The sequence below is a fragment of the Gopherus flavomarginatus genome, chromosome 3 (genome assembly GCF_025201925.1).
Source record: "Gopherus flavomarginatus isolate rGopFla2 chromosome 3, rGopFla2.mat.asm, whole genome shotgun sequence".
NCBI lineage: Eukaryota > Metazoa > Chordata > Testudines > Testudinidae > Gopherus > Gopherus flavomarginatus.
This window is the reverse complement of record NC_066619.1, coordinates 14,225,808-14,245,197: the sequence shown is the minus strand read 5'-3', so window position 1 is coordinate 14,245,197 and position 19,390 is coordinate 14,225,808. Positions and strand designations below refer to the sequence as shown.

The 19,390-nt window shown below is 39.3% G+C and overlaps 1 protein-coding gene across 1 annotated transcript in view; it reads right to left on the bottom strand.

Moving 5' to 3' along the window:
• The window catches only part of KATNAL2 (katanin catalytic subunit A1 like 2), a 62,667-nt gene that overhangs the window by 17,977 nt on the left and 25,300 nt on the right, over positions 1–19,390 (bottom strand). Inside the window, exons 3-13 of the mRNA XM_050944806.1 lie at positions 18,541–18,707; positions 16,952–16,994; positions 16,384–16,513; positions 14,006–14,104; positions 13,175–13,273; positions 12,132–12,209; positions 11,052–11,150; positions 10,448–10,511; positions 9,184–9,302; positions 3,038–3,129; positions 1,059–1,169 (exon numbers count right to left, since the gene is read on the bottom strand). Coding sequence (XP_050800763.1) covers positions 1,059–1,169; positions 3,038–3,129; positions 9,184–9,302; positions 10,448–10,511; positions 11,052–11,150; positions 12,132–12,209; positions 13,175–13,273; positions 14,006–14,104; positions 16,384–16,513; positions 16,952–16,994; positions 18,541–18,707 — 1,101 coding nt within the window. The remainder of the gene's footprint in view (positions 1–1,058; positions 1,170–3,037; positions 3,130–9,183; positions 9,303–10,447; positions 10,512–11,051; positions 11,151–12,131; positions 12,210–13,174; positions 13,274–14,005; positions 14,105–16,383; positions 16,514–16,951; positions 16,995–18,540; positions 18,708–19,390) is intronic.

The window sequence follows — 19,390 nt, the reverse complement described above, 5'->3', positions numbered from 1 at the left end:
ACGTGTTCACTGAGAATTTACAAAAGAGACCTTATATAGGTGCACCACAGGAATTGGGAAGGGATCATGATGGCTGGGTGCAGGAAGATGTATGGAGTTAGGGATCAGCCACTTTCTGTGGCACTGTTCCCCAGCTTGTCCTGAATGTATCCCATTAGGAATTGATGCTCCTTCCTAGATCATAGATGCTATGGTGATGGGCACAATGTAAGAACACAGATAGACACACTCCTGCATTGGCTGCTACTTCACAACTGCAGAGGACTTAACAAAGGGCATCATATTTCCCCTGGTGAGGTCATGCTGCTAGGGGAAAGCAGCACTCTCCGTAGCTATTTCCCGCTTTCATGCATCTCTTCCCTGCAGAACCCTACTCTATGCCCCACATGGGCTTTCCCAGCTGCATAGATGGTTTCTAAAAAAATTCATCTTACTGAGTTTCCTACCCTCTACCCTCATCCCACAGGTTTTTCTGAAAGAAAGGATCTTCTAGCTTCATAGCATTTAATTTATTCTCTCCCTCTGCTATTCTTTCTGAACTCTAGATATTTGAGGATACATTTTGTATGAAAAGACACTAAATTATGCTATATTGTATTTTCTATTAACAGACCACTTATTCTTCTAGATCTAAATGAAATTAAAGAAACTGACGGGTTTTATCCCCCAACTTTTAAAAGTCACATATTAATACCAATAAAATCCAACCTATTTATAGAGTATCTTTCTAAGCACTGGATGTTTTAAGCACCTTACAATTCTATGCTGAAGCCCTTCCTTTTTAGCTTAAACATAGTAAATAACTTGGATATAAAGTCAAATACTCCATTTTAAATATTAGCAGCTGGTCACATCAGCATATGTCGACTTGATTATGGATTATTCTCATGTGGCACAAATAGCAAGAATTGTAGAATTTAAAAGTGAAAGCTCCAAATTAATCTTTAAATGCTTTAACCAAATATCAAGGCTTTTTCTGCAAGAGTCTAAATAAAATCTTTATCTGTGCTTAGAGGCTCATGCAAATGTATTCAAAATGTACTCTCTGGATCTCTTACCATGGCAGATTGGAAGCTGCTAAAACAAATACAAGATCATCAGATCGGGCCAAGCCATCCATCTGCACCAATAATTCTGTTTTCATCCGCCGACTTCCTTCGTGTTCACCACTACCAAGATTCAGAGAAATGTTGTTTGCTTAGTGCTTTAATGCAATCACCTTTATTTGACTGTTATTCAGAGCAGCTGACCCCTAGTCACAGTTTTGTCCCAATTCAAAGCATGATTAAGTACCCTTAGCTAACATCCAAGCATTAAGTCAAGCTTCCTGATGATTACTTAAATGTGCTCACTTCAGTGCATTAGCTTGGAGTAAATCCACTATTAATGGAGTAAAAGAAAAATATATATTTTGTTTTATCTTTGCATAAAGATTAGTACAAAAAACTGAGTAAACACCAGAGCTGGTATTTAGAGGCAAATGTTGCTAAGCCTTGGGTTAGCATTATGTAGGAGAATTTATAGAGAAGTAAAGGTTGCAGTTAACATACTAACACTCTCGACGTATTCAGTGCAACTAGAGTAAAGAGGAAGAGTTTGTGAGAGAATTTAAATTGGCACAGAAAGACATATTTACTACTGAATTTAGTAATTTCATGTCTTTTTTGTTTGCTCTTGAGAAAACAGACCATCAAGAGCTGAAACAGTAAAAGCCAAACACATTCTTCTTTCCTTGAGATGGAGGGTTAGGAATCCCACCTAAGAAAAGATGAGGTTTAAGGGCTTGCTCCTGCAATGTGCTGAGAACTCTGGCCTCAATACAGTAAAACATTTTAGCAGGTGCATAAGTGCTTTGCTGGACTGAGGCCTGGGATCCAAAGTGCTCAGCACCTAACAAGTTCAAGCCCTAAGAAAGCCTAGAGCATATGCTCTGCAGTTCAGATATCGGGTCCTTTTTCTGTAAAGTGCCATCTTGACATATGGTGCTATATCAATTTTTAATAAAATAACTTCATTCTTGGATATGTACCCCACTTCGATCCATCACTCACTGGAGTCAGGGAGAGTTATAAAAGAAAGTATGAGGGCAAAAGCTGGCCTATAATTTATAGCCATTAATTGGCAATGATTAGAAGTTGCATCTTTATAATGCAGTGTACTGTATACATTCTTTATGAGGACATATAAACACCTGGACATGGTATGCAAAGCATCTAGAAACCTTTGTAAAGGGCACCCTATGCACATACTGTAATAAAAACAACATCTATAAGTTGTTTTTGCTCTCAATCCCATCAGTTTTCTGATTTTTCTTAAACTTTAACTGTGTATTGTCATGGATGGCAGTATTAATGTTGCTTCATTCTCGCTGCTACAAACCTTGTCCATAGTAATTCCTTTACACAGTGATGCAACTACCTCCTCTCTGGCCTTACTGTCTCTCACCCTGTCACTCCCAATCAGTCCATCCAAAAGGTTGCAGTCAAAGGTCATATTCTCATTTTCCTCTGTGAATCCTTTCACTGTTTCTCCATCCTCCAGTCCAAGACATATTTTAAAGGACATTCATAACTGTATTCTTGTACCCTTCTCCTACTCATATTCTTCCTGTGCCAACATAGTCCAGTTAATCCCACTCTGCTCATCATGCGTTCGTCTGTACCACCCCTTATGCTGATATCTATGGATCCATAGTAGATTATTGTTGGAATTATTCAGGCATGAGCCTTACAGTTTGAAAATGGGCTTAAAGAAAAGTTATTTTAAAAAACTTAAATCAATAACAAAATTATTACAGTTAAAATACAATTAAAAATAGTTATTCTGTCAATGGGATCTAAATTATAGGTCTTGCTATGGGCCCAACCATGCATCTATTGAAGTTCATGGAGTAGGTGCAGGCCTTATTGAACTAATGGTAACAGGCTCAGTGCACTGGTAAGTGTCGGTTGGCACCCAATCAAAGCACTTACTGAAAATAAATTAGTTTTTTAAAAAGTATTATTTTGACACTACCACAAGCTAAGTCATCAATTACCCAGGATGATTGCCTCTCTGACTCATTACCGACTCCAGCTCATCCAAGAAAATTGTGGAGGGAGCATGATATCGGGCAAGTTCAAATAACACCTGTTCAAAGAAAAGAATCCACAAAACAGAATTAACAACTGTGGCAAGCAAAAAAGTGATGAGGGTCATTGATGCAAAAGCTAGATAATGATACATATTAGTGCACACATCACAAAAACCTTTTGGGGGGTAGGGGTGGGGTGGGAAAATTGAATAAATGTTCTGACTTGGTAGAGGGTCCCAGAGTCTTTCCTTAATTCTGAAAGGCTTATAAAAGGAGATAAAGAAACACACACATAATCCTGTCTTTACATTTAAGTCTTTCCCTCTAAATCCTAGCCAAGTACACAGAGAATAATGGGATAGAGAAAAGAATTGTGGGGAAATCCTAAATTGTTACCAGAAATTAAATATTTTTCTTCTTTTATTGCTGCTCCATTTGTCCCCCCCTCAAATCCTTATTTAAAAAAAAGAAATCAAAAAAATTCCAGTGAAGAAAAAACAAACAATATTCTCTTAATCAGAATAAAGTAATTATTTTATTTTTTCCTGTTGAGAACATTATTCTAATCAACAGAATGCTGTTACTTTCTTTCACTGGAATTTTTGTGATTTTTTTTAAAATAAGAATTTGAGAAAAAACAAATGGAGCAACAATAAAAGAAGAAATACATGTGCCTGTCCCTAATGCTGAATTTCTTGTCGGAATCCTAAATTGCTGTAATTAAGCTGCCTCCACATTTCCTGTTTTTGTTACCCCATAACTGTGTTAGGCTTAATTTAGGCTTGCAATTGTAGGGACTTTCATTTGCCAGTAAAGTGCCACAAGCAACTGTAGTGATGGCTGTGATACTTTCCAGAGGTACCCAGGGTTGTAAGGCACCTTGCTACCACATGTCCTTAGCATGAGGAAGTTTTGTCTGTGCCTGTTATGGATCAACATGACTCCACCATCCTCTGGCAAAATGAGCACTACCTTCCAGGCCTCCCTCTCAAAGAGCAGATTAGCGATAGGCACACACAAACTACCCAGAGTCCTCCGAGCATCCTTCTGGAGTCCCCAGTCCCTGATCTACTGAACAGTCACTAAACTTTCAGGTTCTTTATTCCCAAAGAAACAGCACACCAGCTTCTTAGATTCCTCGAAGGATCACCACTCCACTTAACATACAGCACTTAGATATATTTATAGTGAAAACAGGAATAAGCTTATCATCAAAGAACAGAGATTGAAGTGACAGAGTGAGAATATCGGAAACAAATGGTTACACATAAAACATAAGAACAGTCATATTGCGTCAGACCAATAGTCCATCTAGCCAGTATCCTGTCTTCCGACAGTGGCCAATGCCAGGTGCCCCAGAGGCAATGAACAGAACAAGTAATCTCTGTCGCCCATTCCCAGCTTCCCAGCAAATAAAGACTGACAAAATCATAACATTCTTTCTAGAGCCTAAACTAACCCACAAGACATTCCCCAGTCTCCTACAGAATAGCTTACCCTAGTCCTTTTCCTAGCATTTTCAGACAGGAAGGCTGAGATCCCCCTTTCATAAGATCAAGATTGCTGGCAGATTGTCTTCACAGTCTGAATCATGCCAAGGCACCTCTCTGCACTCTCAGACAGACAAGACCAAACCTGAAAACAGGTTGTCCCCCACTCCTGTGGTTTACTTATTCCTGTTAATTTCCTTCTGAAGCCCCCACAAGCTCTTCATTAGCATTTGACTCAATATATTAATATACTTCTATTTTAAGACACACAATAAGCAATGGTCCACCGGGGAGATAAGTGTTTCTCACCTACTGTCAGGAGAAATTTATCTCAAAGCATACTACCTTAGAGCAGTGGCTCTCAACTTTTCCAGACTACTGTACTCCTTTAAAGAGTCTGATTGGTCTTGTGTATTCCCAAGTTTCACCTTACTTAAAAACTTACAAAATCAGATATAAAAATACAAAGAAGTCACAGCACACTATTACTGAGAATTGCGTCCTTTCTCGTTTTTACCATATAATTGTAAAATAAATCAAATTAGAATATAAATATTGTACTTACATTTCGGTATGTAGTATATACAGCAATACAAACAAATCACTGTCTATGAAATTTTAGTTTGTACTGACTTTGCTAGTGCTTTTTATTAGGGCTGTCGATTAATTGCAGTTAACTCACGTGATTAACTCAAAAAAATTAATCGCGATTAATCACAGTTTTAATCGCACTGTTAAACAATAGAATACCAATTGGAATTTATTAAATATTTTGGATGCTTTTCTGCATTTTCAATATTTGATTTCAATTTACGAAATGTACAGTGCTCACTTTATACTATTATTTTTATTACAAATATTTGTGCGGTAAAAATGATAAACAAAAGGAATAGTATTTTTCAATTTACCTCAGAGAAGTAACTGTAGTGCAATCTCTATCATGAAAGTGCAACTTACAAATGTAGATTTTTTTGTTACATAACTGCACTCAAAACCAAAACCATGTTAAAAACTTTAGGGCCTACAAGTCCACTCAGTCCTACTTCTTGTTCAGCCAATCACTAAGACGAACAAGTTTGTTTACATTTACAGGAGATAATGCTGCCTGCTTCTTATTTACTGTTATGGGTTGGACCTCTTGGGAAGTCACCTGATGTGCTGAGATACTACTGAGTCTATCTGGTCTGCTAGCATGGACCCCCTTTAACCTGTCTTGCTGAGCCAGGCTCTTAAAATCTCCTTTTAAGACACACACAGGCAGGGCCACACTGAGCTGCAAATCAGCTCTGGGAAGACACAGTTTAAGGGACTTGCTCCAGCACTCAGACATCCACCTCCCTTGGAGTGCAGACCCAAAGATATATTATAAAATTTGTTTCTCCCCTCAATGTGGAGGAGTGTGTACACAACTTCTTGCTCCCCCAGTTAGAAATCACTTAAACTGGGTTATATTGTAAACCAGAAACAAGTTTATTAACTATAACAGGTGTATTTTAATTAATTAAGGGGGTAGCAGACAGAACAAGGCAGATTACTAAGAAAATAAAACAGAGCACACAAACTAAGCTTAATACACTAAAGAAACTGGTTACATGCAAGCTCTTAGCCTAAATGTGGTTCTAATAATCTTCTTCACTGGCCAGATGCCCTTCCAGCCTCAGCCCAGTTCTTTCCCCCAGTGCAGTCTTAGTTGTTTCCAGCAGTCATCTTGGGTGAGGTAGCAGGGGAAACTGATGACCTGAATTACCTCACTCCCCACCCTCACAGAGGATTTGCATAAGGCGGGAGGCTTTGTTTCCTAGTTTTACCACCCCTAACTTCTTGTGGAAAAGTACAGAATTCAAGGCGGATTCCAGTCTCAGGTGACATGGTTACATGCCTCTGTAGCGCCCTTGTAGCCATTCTTCACAGGCTAACCCATATGTTCACAGGTAGACTAAGCTCTTTTACAGTCCATTATCCTTGTTGATGGGCCATCCGCCCTGTCTGGTTTTTCCATTGTTGTACCTGAAGTGTTAGCAGGGAGCGTCACCCACAGCAGCATAGTTGAAATACAGATACATAGTCAATATTCCTAATTGTACATTGCATTATACATGCATACAAATAGGATAATCACATTTAGTAAACCATAACCTTTCCAGTGATATCTCATCTGAGCCATTTGCATAAAGTATATCTCATGTATGTCATATTAATATCATAAGCATATTTTCATAAAGAATATGGAATGACACGTCACAACAATGTCACCTGAAAATGAGAACAGGTGTTTGCATGGCACTGTTGTAGCTGGGATTGCATGGTATTTATATGCCAGATATGCTAAACATTCGCATATGCCTTCATGCTTTGGCCACCATTCCAAAAGACATGCTTCCATGTTGGTGACGCTTGTTAAAAAAATAATGCATTAATTAAATTTGTGACTGAATTCCTTGGGGGAGAACTGCACGTCTCCTGCTCTGTTTTAACTGAATTCTGCCATATATTTCATGTTATGGCCAGGGCCGGCTCCAGGTTTTCAAGTGGCGGAAAAAAACCCCAAAAAAAGATAGGCGGCAGCTCAATCGCGCCGCTCCATTCTTCAGCGGCAGTTCAGTGGCGGGTCCTTCACTCTCTCTCTCCCTTTTTGGTGGCAGCTCAAAGAGGAAGAGAGGGACTGAGGGAACCACTGCCGAATTCCCGCTGAAGACTCGGACATGTCGCCCCAACAGCGGACGGAGTGCTGCCCCGTTGTAATGGCCACCCGAAGCACCTGCTTCCTTAGCTGGTGCCTGGAGCTGGCCCTGGTTATGGCAGTCTCAGATGACAACTCAGCACGTTGTTCATTTTAAGAACACTTTCAAAGTAGATTTGACAAAATGCAAAGAAGGTACCAATGTGAGATTTCTGAAGATAGCTACAGCACTTGATCCAAGGTTTAAGAATCTGAAGTGCCTTCCAAAATCTGAGGGACAAGGTGTGGAGCACATTTTCAGAAGTCTTAAAAGACCAACACTCTGATGCAAAAACTACAGAACCTGAACCACCAAAAAAGAAAATCAACCTTTTGCTGGTGGCATCTGACTCAAAGATGATGAAAATGAACATGTGTCTGTCCACACTGCTTTGGATTGTTGCCCAGAAAAACCCATCATCAGCATGGAAGCATGTATTCTGGAATGGTGAGTGAAGCATGAAGGGACATATGACTCTTTACCGCATCTGGCACGTAAATATCTTGCGCTGCTGGCTACAATAGTGCTATGAGAACGCCTGTTCTCCCTTTCAGGTGACATTGTAAACAAGAAGCGGGCAGCGTTATCTCCTGCAAATGTAAACAAATTTGTTTGTCTGAGTGATTGACTGATCTAGAAGTAGGATTGAGTGGACTTGTAGACTCTAAAGTTTTGCATTGTTTTATTTTTTAATGCAGTTTTTTTTGTATGTAATTCTACATTTGTAAGTTTAACTTTCATGATAAAGAGATTCCACTACAGTACTTGTATTAGGTGAATTGAAAATATTATTTCTTTTTTACAGTACAAATATTTGTAATAAAAAATAAATATAAAGTGAGCACTGTAAACTTTGTATTGTGTTGTAATTGAAATCAATATATTTGAAAATGTAGAAAACATCCAAAAATGGTTTTCTATTACTGTTTAATCACACAATTAATTGTGATTAATTTTTTTAATCACGTGATTAATCACGCTTAATTTTTTTAATTGCTAGACAGCCCTACTTCTTATGTAGCATATTGTAAAAGTGGCAAATATCTAGAGGAGTTGATGTTCCCCCTGGAAGACGTTTGAGCACTCCCAGGGGTACACAAAGCCCTGGTTGAAAAGCACTGCCTTAGGGTGACCTGCCTTTAACTATAAAGCCTAGAGAACATATTTTCAGCATATACACATAACTCCTCACATATTTTCTATACATACAACTCATAACGGTTATGATGATCAGTGTGAGGCAGGCTTTCAGTACATACCTTACATGACCCCTTTTGGCGAACCCAGGGGATCAGTGTGATGATCAGTGTGAGGCAGGCTTTCAGTACATACCTTACATGACCCCTTTTGGCGAACCCAGGGGATCTCTTTATCCTGATGTATCTCTGTGCCCTATGCCAGCTGGCATCAAGAGGTCTTTGGGTCACAGTGGCAGAATCTGGAACAGATCACAACAGCTGCCATTCCCAGAGGGAGCTCCTCAGCTGATCGCAATCAGAAAGGAATTGAAACCTGAACACTGTAGGGAGTGGGGCACACTGAGGACTTCCTGCCAGTAGATCTCAAAATTTAGTATGCCTGCCTGGGATCCAATGTGTCAAAAATCTTTGAGCGCTGGGGAGATCTGGTTCATCTTATGTTACAGAGCTGAAATACACCCACAAATCTAGTCAATTCAACAACTTCATAAAAGTAGTATTATTCCCATTTGACAGAAGGGGAAATTGGAACAGAGAATGAAATCATTTGCCCAAGATTTCAGAGAGTATCAATATCAGAGGAACCACTCAGCATTTCCTGACTCACAGTTCAGTGCTCAATCCACTAATATACACCTATTCTCCAGCTAATTACATGACACCTGTTAGAATACAATGAATATGAAGATAACAATTCTTACCCGGACAAGTTTTTCTGAATCACCCCTCCATTTGCTGACAATAGTGGATGCTGAAATGTTGAAGAAAGTTGTATTGCATTCAGTAGCAACAGCCTTAGCAAGCAGAGTCTTTCCAGTACCTACAAGCAACAGCGATGAGGAAATTCACTCTGACTAAATAAAATGTAAACATGAGAATAACTCCCTTCATCATCTTACTAGTCAGAAAATGAACACAGACAGCAAGAGTGGAAATGCAATTAGAACTATTTGGAGAAAAACAGGTAATGCAGGACTTCAAGTCACAGCACTATTGACAAATACATGTAACAGTTTCTGAGGTACTATATATTGAAATGAACAGAGCACCTCCATGGGCTGTCTTGTGCCAAATAAATGCAATCACATACAAGACCAGAACCAATGTCATTTAACTGGGGCAGGCAGCAGCTTATCTAACACATTAATTGTTCTACAGACTCCCCAGATGCTCTTAGGTTATGTCTACACTAAAAACACTACAGTGTAGACACTTGCTACAGCAAGGGAGGAGTTCTCCTGTCCCTGTAATTAATTAATCTCCCTGAGAGGCGATACCTAGGTCTATGGAAAAAATCTTCCTAGTACTATCTATACCAGAGGTTAGGTCAGCATAAATGTCTCTCTCAGGGCTGTGTATTTTGCATGCTGATGAAAGTTTTCAGTGTAGACCAGCAATCAGTGTCTAGGTAACTTTCCAGTGGTGCCTGTGAGGGTGACAGAGATAGTGTGGAGAGCAGCCTAGACAGTGAGAGCATTTGGAGAGACTGCAGAAGTGTTGTGGTGCAGGACAGCCTCCATCCCTGCTAGCAGGAGACCAACACCATTTTCAAAACTAACTCCTAGGAAGAGGGGGAGCTGGGACATTTTTCCAGGAAGGCATAGTCCAAGCCAGATTTATCGCTCTTCGAAGGTCAGTCCCAGCCAAATTAGGACTATTGGCAACTATGGCAAATGGAGCAACAATATGAAATTGACATGCTCTTATTATACCTGGAGTCAAGAGTGTTGGTTGGAGGGAGAATTTAGGTGCAGAAATATTCTAGAGTTGTGGGAACTCTGGATGTGCCAAGAGGTAGATTGAAGGGCTAAACTCCATGTCACCAAGTAAATTTGTTATATTCGTATATTGGATCAAATCAGCATGAAGCTCTTAAAATGCATTTATAATTCATCTGTTTGGATAGAAACAAAAGTAGCAATATATGTAGATACACCTATATTTATAGTATAAAACTATTTCTACCTGGAGGTCCATATAGTAATAATCCTTTCCAAGGAGAGAGAATCCCAGTAAACAACTGTGGGTACTGTGGAAACAAAAGAGCAATTCAAGGATTAAAAATATAAAATCTGAGTCAAAATGCTATTTTTTGCAACAATCCTGTACATGCGGGAAATCTAGCAAACTAGAGGAGAGGAAAACTAAAAGAATTACATAATAGATTTCACCATACAAAATGCTACATTTAACCAGATGAAATCTATTTTAAATGTATTTTTCATGTTTTTATTTTGTATAAATGGGTATAGGTTGCTATTCTCTTCAGTAATTCATTTTCCTATAGCATGATGTGTCTGGCAGCTTTTCTTTAGGCAAAATTCCCACAGAATAAGTACTAATGGACTGGGCTTTTTCTATCCAGCAGCAGCGTATTTGTATATGAAAAGTTACATGGGGTGTCAACTTAAATTCCATTTGCTGACTAGGAATTGCATTCAGAAAAGGACAGATACAGTCAGAGCTATGGGACAGCACTTTACAAGAAAAATGTTAACTAGCTGGTGATATTTTGACCATGATAATGTACAGAAATGGTGTCCGGTACTAAAGCTATTTAGAGCCTTACCCTTATAGGATACACAACTGCTTCCTTGACTAACCGCTTGGCTGCATCAAGTCCAATAATGTCATCCCACTTTATGTTTGGATTATGAAGATAAATATCCTGCAATGCACATTTGATCGTTTTTAGAAAAAATGTTTTCCTGTACAAATATAATAAACTCGGAAGTAGCAAAACCGCCCACTTATACCAAGGTGTGAAGTACTAGTGATATTAAGTGATACAAACTGTTTAATGTACAGTATAGGCTCATAACTGTTAGCTCACAAAAGGGAAGCACTGGACACACACAATAGAAATTCCCAGAAAAAACACTTTATGGCTGGCTCTCGTTGAAGCCAATGGAGATTTGCCATTGGCTTTAAGGGAAGCACAGTAATGGCCACAGTGGATGAGACCAATGATCCATCTCTTCAACAGTGCCTAGTATCTGATAATTCAGAGGATGGTACAAGAAACTCCTTAATGGATAATTATGGAATAATCTACCCAGGGAGAACATTCTATATAATAATTAGTCTATGCCCTGAAGAGTTCATTCAGATAATTTCATTCAATTCATCGAATTATCTAATCCATTTATATCCTTCTAAGAGCTTGGCAGATCCTTCTAATATTTTGTGGCAGTGCATTCCACAGATGAATTTTTGCGTAAAAAGAAAAATCACATCCTTAATATAATTTGTTGGGGACTTAATTGGGACCACATTGCTGAATCAGGGTCTTAATCCATGTCACTGACTTCTTCAGCCATCTTGGTAATATGTTAAAGGTTTTCCTTACAGCTGACTAATGTACAGTTTCTATAGAAAGGACATAGGGAAACACAATGCTGGTCTTGTCAGTAGAGCTCCAACAGCTTGGAGTGGTCAGTATATCCCCCAGCCCCATGAAGAAGAGTGTTCTAAATTATTTCTGTGTGTTCTAGGCCAGGAAAAAATCTTTTCTAGCATCATTACATGCAAGAAAGTGAAAACACATTGGGTCTAATTTATCATTGATGTAATTTTAATGGAGATACACCAGGAAAAAAAAACTGGCCTGGTACCATCAAGAATGACTGAAATGAAGATCCAATCTTACTCTGCTTATAACCGTTGCAAGTTCTCTCATCTCACCACTCATGCCAATAAAAGCACTGAGAGGTTTTAACAATCGTTCCTAAAAAGACAGAAATAAGTGGATGTCAACAATTTATTTCAGTAAATTTTTAATACAAATGATGAAGCAGTTTCAAAACAGTACCACGCTGAGGCAAAAATGTTAAAGGAACAAATAATAACAATGACACTGAAATAAGTCATATTTGAAGTGCCCCCATTGCTCTTCACTATAAGGGAAGCCATTATAGGAGATCTCCCTAAGTCCTAATGTGTGAAGTTATGACTCAGGGCTGGATTCTGCCACCCTTACTCACAGCAAGTAGCTCCCTTACTCCACAAACAGTTCTATTTATCTCAGCATAAGGACGGCAGAACCTGACTTGCAGGGATTAATGGCCCATGAGGAATATAAACGACTGTTATCACACTTTCTCATGTGCTGTTTTAAAGAATGAAATTCCTTTCAAGTGTAACAGGCAGCCCCAGACTGGGTGAGAAGGGGTGATTTTGCTGGCGGCTTTGGCTTGTGGCAGGCTGCGGTGGCCTTGACCGAAAACCTCTACCCTAAAGATTTTAGTGTCCTGGGGAAGGGCTAAAATGGAGAGATGTCAGTACCTTGCCATAAATTTGGAGACAGAAGAAACTGATGGCTGGAACTTGAACACATAGGGAAATAGTCTGTCCCTACTGAAGTCAGCGGTAAGGATTTCACCCAGATCTGTTTTGTGGCGCTCTGAAAATTGTGCTACATTTGTGAATTATAAAACGTGATTTGTATTTGCCACAAACACCCCTGTTCAGGAAGTACAAAAATGTCAACAAATTAGACTAGTATTAGTGTCCATTCATTGCTTTTTCAGGAAGGACATAAGCCACTCCAGAAATTCAAACCCTTCTTTACTACTTGGAAGTTGGGACCATGTCAATTATGGTATTTTATTTTACTTTTGTTCCCTTTTGCATAGTTCAGTGCGTAATTACTTCTAAAGTTAATTTTGTTAGATGGAAATAATAATCCCTTACTGAAGGATCTGGATCACAGTTAAGGCTGTTTGAGGCTACTTCATTTGATGCTCCTTTGATAGCATCTTGGATCATCCCACGGAAGTCAATTATTTGGCACTGAAAGAAAAAAGAATGATGTAATAGGCTTTATCCTATCTAATTTTACAGTTAAAACTTCATGAATTACACTTCTACCTCGATATAAATTTCTCCTCAGGAGCCAAAAAATCTTACTGCATTATAGGTGAATCCGCATTATATCGAACTTGCTTTGATCCACTGGAGTGCGCAGCCCCACCCCCCCTGGGAGTGCTGCTTTACTGTGTTATATCTGAATTCGTGTTATATCGGGTCACGTTATATCAGGGTAGAGGTGTACATAGTACAAAGCAAGCTTAACAGGATCACAGCTCTCCAACTACAAAAGGTAACAGGCCAAATTCTGCCCAAGAATCCCCATTGACAATTGCCCAAGAAGTCAATGGTAGCAGTGGGGAAAGAACCCAGGCGTCCTAACTCTCTGTGCTGTGCTTTAACTACAAAGCCATCTGTCCACCACTTTCAAGCAGCAGAAAAAAATTATACATTCAGCTTCCATTTTTACTATTAGGAGTTGGACTTTTCTATTCTATTTCTACATTCTATACAGAGTGCATAAACTATGCCAAATAATGGGCTAAGGATAAAAGCTACAGTCCACCAGCAAATAGATGGGATACCTCAGACAGCCACACAGAAGTAGTATTTTAAGTAAATGTACAGAAGAGTCATATCAAACCTTCGTGTACAACTTCTTTGTTTTTCTTCATACACGTAGATGTGTTTTGTGCATAGAAAGTTTCTACTGACCCTTCTTGGGTGAGTGCTTTCTCCTCCACCACCTCTGTTGATTGCTGACACATTTAAACCAAAATCAGCTTGCTCCCGAGTAACTGTATTGTCATTCTCCTAAAGAAAAATCAGTTTTAGAAAAACATAATTTCTTTCCAAGCAGATGAGTGTTAGACTTCATCATAGTTCTTCACACATGCCCAGATGGTATGATTTTTCAGCTGAACTTTTACATTCCATTTAATTGTACTAATAATGCCTGATGTTAGTATGTAACATTATGTGCGCCTTTAAGTCTCAATCTGGCTAGCTGTTGAAAGCAATGCAGAGCCACAGCTCCAGCACTCAGCATTCACTCATTTCCTCTGCAAAGAGTTTTCTGTAGTATGGAGAAATCAGCATAATGCTCAGCAATGAAAAGAAACCTCTATGAGCACCATGAATTGAGCACTAGGGTACAGAAGGGATAACAGATGTGACTGGAAGAGGAGGTAGAGAATGAGCCATGTATCTGTTTAAGTGCAAATGATGGGCCATTTTAGAAGTTTAAGTTACTCCAACATCTATTCATAACTAGTGGCTACTGCTGTGTACTAAGTTGCTGCACTTACAAAAAAGTGACAGCAGGGTCAGGCATGAGATCCAGCCCCTAACACAGAAACGTATCCAAGGATTTTAAGAAAACAATCTCCGCCACCTACTCAATGCCTCAAGAATCATGTTAAGCACAGAGTTCTGCCTGGCCACCAGTCTGGTGTTCCTGCTCCTTTTGACTTACTTCACCTTAACACATAGTTAATAGCAAAGCATCATGTTCAGCAGCCCTGCCAGACTCGACCCCAAAGAGCAACAGACCACAGTGACAAATTACATTTATAAACTCAAACTCAAATGTGTTAGACTGGGCTGTGTGAATGTGTTTATAACTGAGACTGGACGTCTGTAATCTTCCTTATTTCTAGCACTATGGGACCAATCCTTAAGCCTACTAAAATTAATGGAAAGATACCCGGTGACTTCATTTGCTGATGGATTAGGTCCCATGTGAGATGTTCTTTTCCTCTATTTCCTCTCTGCGCCTTTTCCCCCCACTACCATCTTACCCAGATAGCATCTCCCACTTTACTCCTGTGTTGTTACACTTACATAAACAATAAAATTCTTTACTCACAAACCTCCAAGTTTTCTCAGCCTCTTAGTGACTATATCATAAGAACATAAGAACAGCCGTACTGGGTCAGACCAAAGGTCCCTCTAGTCCAGTATCCTGTTTTCCGACAGTGGCCAATGCCAGGTGCCCCAGAAGGAATGAACAGAACAGGTAATCATCAAGTGATTCATCTCCTGTCATCCATTCCCAACTTCTGGCAAACAGAGGCTAGGGACACCATCCCTGCCCATCCTGGCTAACAGCCATTGATGGACCTATCCTTCATGAATGTATCTAGTTCTTTTTTGAAAACAGTTATAGTCCTGGCCTTCACAACATCCTCAGGCAAAGGAGTTCCACAGGCTGACTGTGCTTTGTGTGAAAAAATACTTCCTTTTGTTTGTTTTAAACCTGCTGCCTATTCATTTCATTTGGTGGCCCCTAGTTCTTATGTTATGAGAAGGAGTAAATAAGGGCTTGTCTACACTTACCGGGGGATCGCCACGTGGCTATCGATGCATCAGTGGTCAATTTAGCAGGGCTAGTGAAGACCCGCTAAATTGACTGCAGATCGCTCGCCTGTCGACTCCTGCATTCCACTCAAATGAGAAGTGCAAGGGGAGTCAACAGGAGAGTGTCTCCTGTGGACATAGCATAGTGTGGATCCCACGGTAAGTAGATCTAAGTATGTTGACTTCAGCTACGTTATTCACATAGCTGAAGTTGCATAATTTAGATCAATCTCCTCCCCCCCGTAGTGTAGACAAGGCCTAACTTTTCCTTATTTATTTTCTCCACACTAGTCATAGATCTCTATCATATCCCCGCTTAGTAGTCTCTTTTCCAAGATTAAAAGTCCCAGTCTTTTTAACCTCTCCTGATATGGCAGCTGTTCCATACCCCTAATCATTTTTGTTGCCCTTTTCTGAATCTTTCCCAAGTCCAATATATCTTTTTTGAGAGGAGGCAACCACATCTGCACGCAATATTCAAAATGTGGGCATACCATGGATTTATACAGAGGCAAAATGATATTTTCTGTCTTATTATCTATCTCCTTAATGACTCCCAACATTCTGCTTACTTTGACTGCCACTGCACATTGAGTGGATGTTTTCAGAGAACTATCCACAGTGCTTCCAAGATCTCTTTCCTGAGTGCTAACAGCTAATTTAGACCCCATCATGGTCCAGACTAAAACAAAATCAATCCCAATTGCAATGCAACATAGTCAACACATTTGAACCTGTTTGGGGCTGTCCTTGCTAGATGGTTTAGGCTCTGTCGTCCTCCCAGATGAGGTTTTTGATAATGGCCGCTGCATAGTTTGATGCTGGTTGATCCTAGGAAGATTATGAGAAGAGCTACTTGCAGTCCTAGGATACAAAAAGCCTTTCAGGATGTAATTTTTAACTTCTCATTTTGTTTCCAGCATACCTCACAAGACAGAAGGATTAATGGTGGGATTTTCCAAAAAATACAGTGTTGTTCTAACTTTGGTCCCACTGAAGTCAATGAACTGAGGTCAATGCTGAATGTTTTTTAAAATCCCACCCTAATCCTTTATATGTGATAATGGGGGCGATATTTCAGATACTTTAGCAATCTATGAATCAGGTTGAAAAACAGTCTTACCTAAAATTTTGTTAGCTTTTTAAAAGAGACTGAAATTCCACCATTTAGTTTCCAGCGTGCTCACTGGTATGTTAGTTTAGCACCTCCAGGGTATCACAGCATTAGTGGAAGAGTACCATGTTTTACTCTTAGGGGAAAATCTTCTGCCCAGTGCCCAGCCCAAATGACTTTTCCCTTACCTTCTTGGTTTTCCTCCATTTCTTGGGTGCTGTTTATTTTCTGCTGTGGCAAAATAAATATTGAAATTAGAAATAAATAAGAGTGGGATGCCATGGTCAAGGAAGAAAGAAAATTTCATTTTTTCTTTTAAAATCATTTTTGAGTGAACCCTGTGCTTGTGAAAGTTGCGAGGTTATGAAGCTGAGAAACTAAAGTCACCTTATAAAGCAGGTACAACACCGGCAGACATGGAGTAAACCTGTCAAAGTGCCTCAATCCTGACATGACTAGTGGAGAAAATAGTTCAGGCTTATTAAGACTTTAGTTCCATTCAGTCTTTGGTCTCCTTCCCGAGACTACAAACAAGATGCCAAATCAACATTGGTTACTGTGATACAGCCCCTTCTTCACTAGGAATTGGATTGAGCCCACTAAACTCATTTCACATACAGCATTGTCACTTTTAACAATTGCCAAATTAGGGCAGATTTAGGGTTGCAACCAATAACACTTAAGAGTCCATCCTTAGGACAAAGTGCTTTTTCACACCATTTTAATCACTCTGCCTTAAAGCTGCCAAGCTGCAACACCATCACAACAAAAATGTCACAACCTGATGATGCTCTATCAACCCTCAAGTTATTTTCCAAGAGTGCCTGATATAAGATATTTATACACACACACACACACACACCCTGTAATGTGAGGTCACTCAAAAGCCTGGATTAGAACCAGTGACCCAGAGATTAAAGGTTCTGTACCTCATTAGCAAACTCCCAGCTGTTCTGAGTCTCTTCTCCCCCTAGTATCTATAGATAGAATAATACGAGGGATAGATTCTGATACTCTTCAAGGCACTGATTCAGTGAGACTGTGTGGGAACTTAGGCATTACTGAATCTGAGTAAGGGAATCACAATCTGGCTGTAAATATGATCTAACAAATGCTCTGCAATGGGACCCATTATCCTTAATTTGCAATTAAGTCCATCACTTATACATTGTAGGACTGACTTTTTTTAAACTGACACCAAACACTAGACCCTGTTAGTAAATCTTGCTCACATGCACACACTACTTGCTTCCACTGATCTTTTACATCATTGTGAATGTCAATATGACTGGTGGGTTTTAAAAGCATTTAATCCATGCAGGCACTATTATTTTTATATGCTTCAGTAGTGTCCCATTTACCTGGGATCTTCAAACTTCCTAATAAGCTTTTGAAGCAACTGAAACTGCTTGGAGATATTCTCTGCCCACTCATCCCCTTCTCTAACAATCAACATTCCATAACTTTGCCTCTGCTTGTATTTACCTGTAGATCTCAAAGTTGTTTATCCATCTTTTTTAAACATCATGATACTCATTCATACAGATAACAAAACTGAAGTACATAGAAGTGAGAGGCAGAAAAGGAAACAGATCCCAGGTCTCCTGAATCCCAGTCCCATGTTCTAATCACAAGACTTTTAGCTCTATAATCATTTGAGAGCTTGGGGACAGAGGAAACAACATTAAATAAGGGTAAGTCTGAGAAGTGTTGGGTATTTTTAAAATTATGAGAAACAGAAGTTCAAAAGCTTTCTTTTTGGAACACAGCCACGTACCAGTGTCTTGGGCCTTTTTGGTAATTTTAGGGTATTTTTGGAATTTTACATAGTAATAGCTTTCATATTCCATCAAAATAGTCTCAAGATCAATGTTGTCACAGACTTCAAAGCGGCGTAAAGCTAATTGGGTTTCTTGTTCCAAAGCATTTGCAGCATCAGCATATCTGGTCATTTCAAAAGAGCAAAGAACATAAAACTGAATGTCATTATTTTATAAAATTCGAGAGAAATAGTATACAAGGAAATGTGTTATAGTTCAAACTGTGGCAACCCTACATGACTAATAACCAGTAACGACTATAAGCACTTTTCATTCACAGGCCTCAAAGTGCTTCCCATAAGTTCAACATAAGATCACATCGCAAATTAGTAACAGAGCTATGACTAGTACCCAGTTCTGTTGACATCTAGAATTGAATCCTATCCACCTCATTATTATTATTAGCTTATATCAATTAATTTAAAAACAAATAAGAATAACCAGTGTGGTACATTTGGCCCTTTGTCGTCAAACCATTGTGCAAATATTAACCAATTAATCCTCATAATGCCTCTGAGACTTATCCTCTCTCTGTTTCCTCATCAGTAAAATGCAAGCCAGATTCTGATATCAGTTACATCAGTGTAAACCTAGAGTAACACTATTTGAATATATTCCTAGCTATAAAGATTCACACTGTTGTAACTGAGATCAGAGTCAGGCCTGCAGAGATGAAGGGGTAAATACTCAAAACGGCTGTGTCCTGCGCTGGCAAACTTGTACCTTCCCTTTTGCACCCATAAAATCAAATCCAGGTGCAAATCATACAAACTATACTTCTTCTGACCTCACTTCAATGCAAATCAC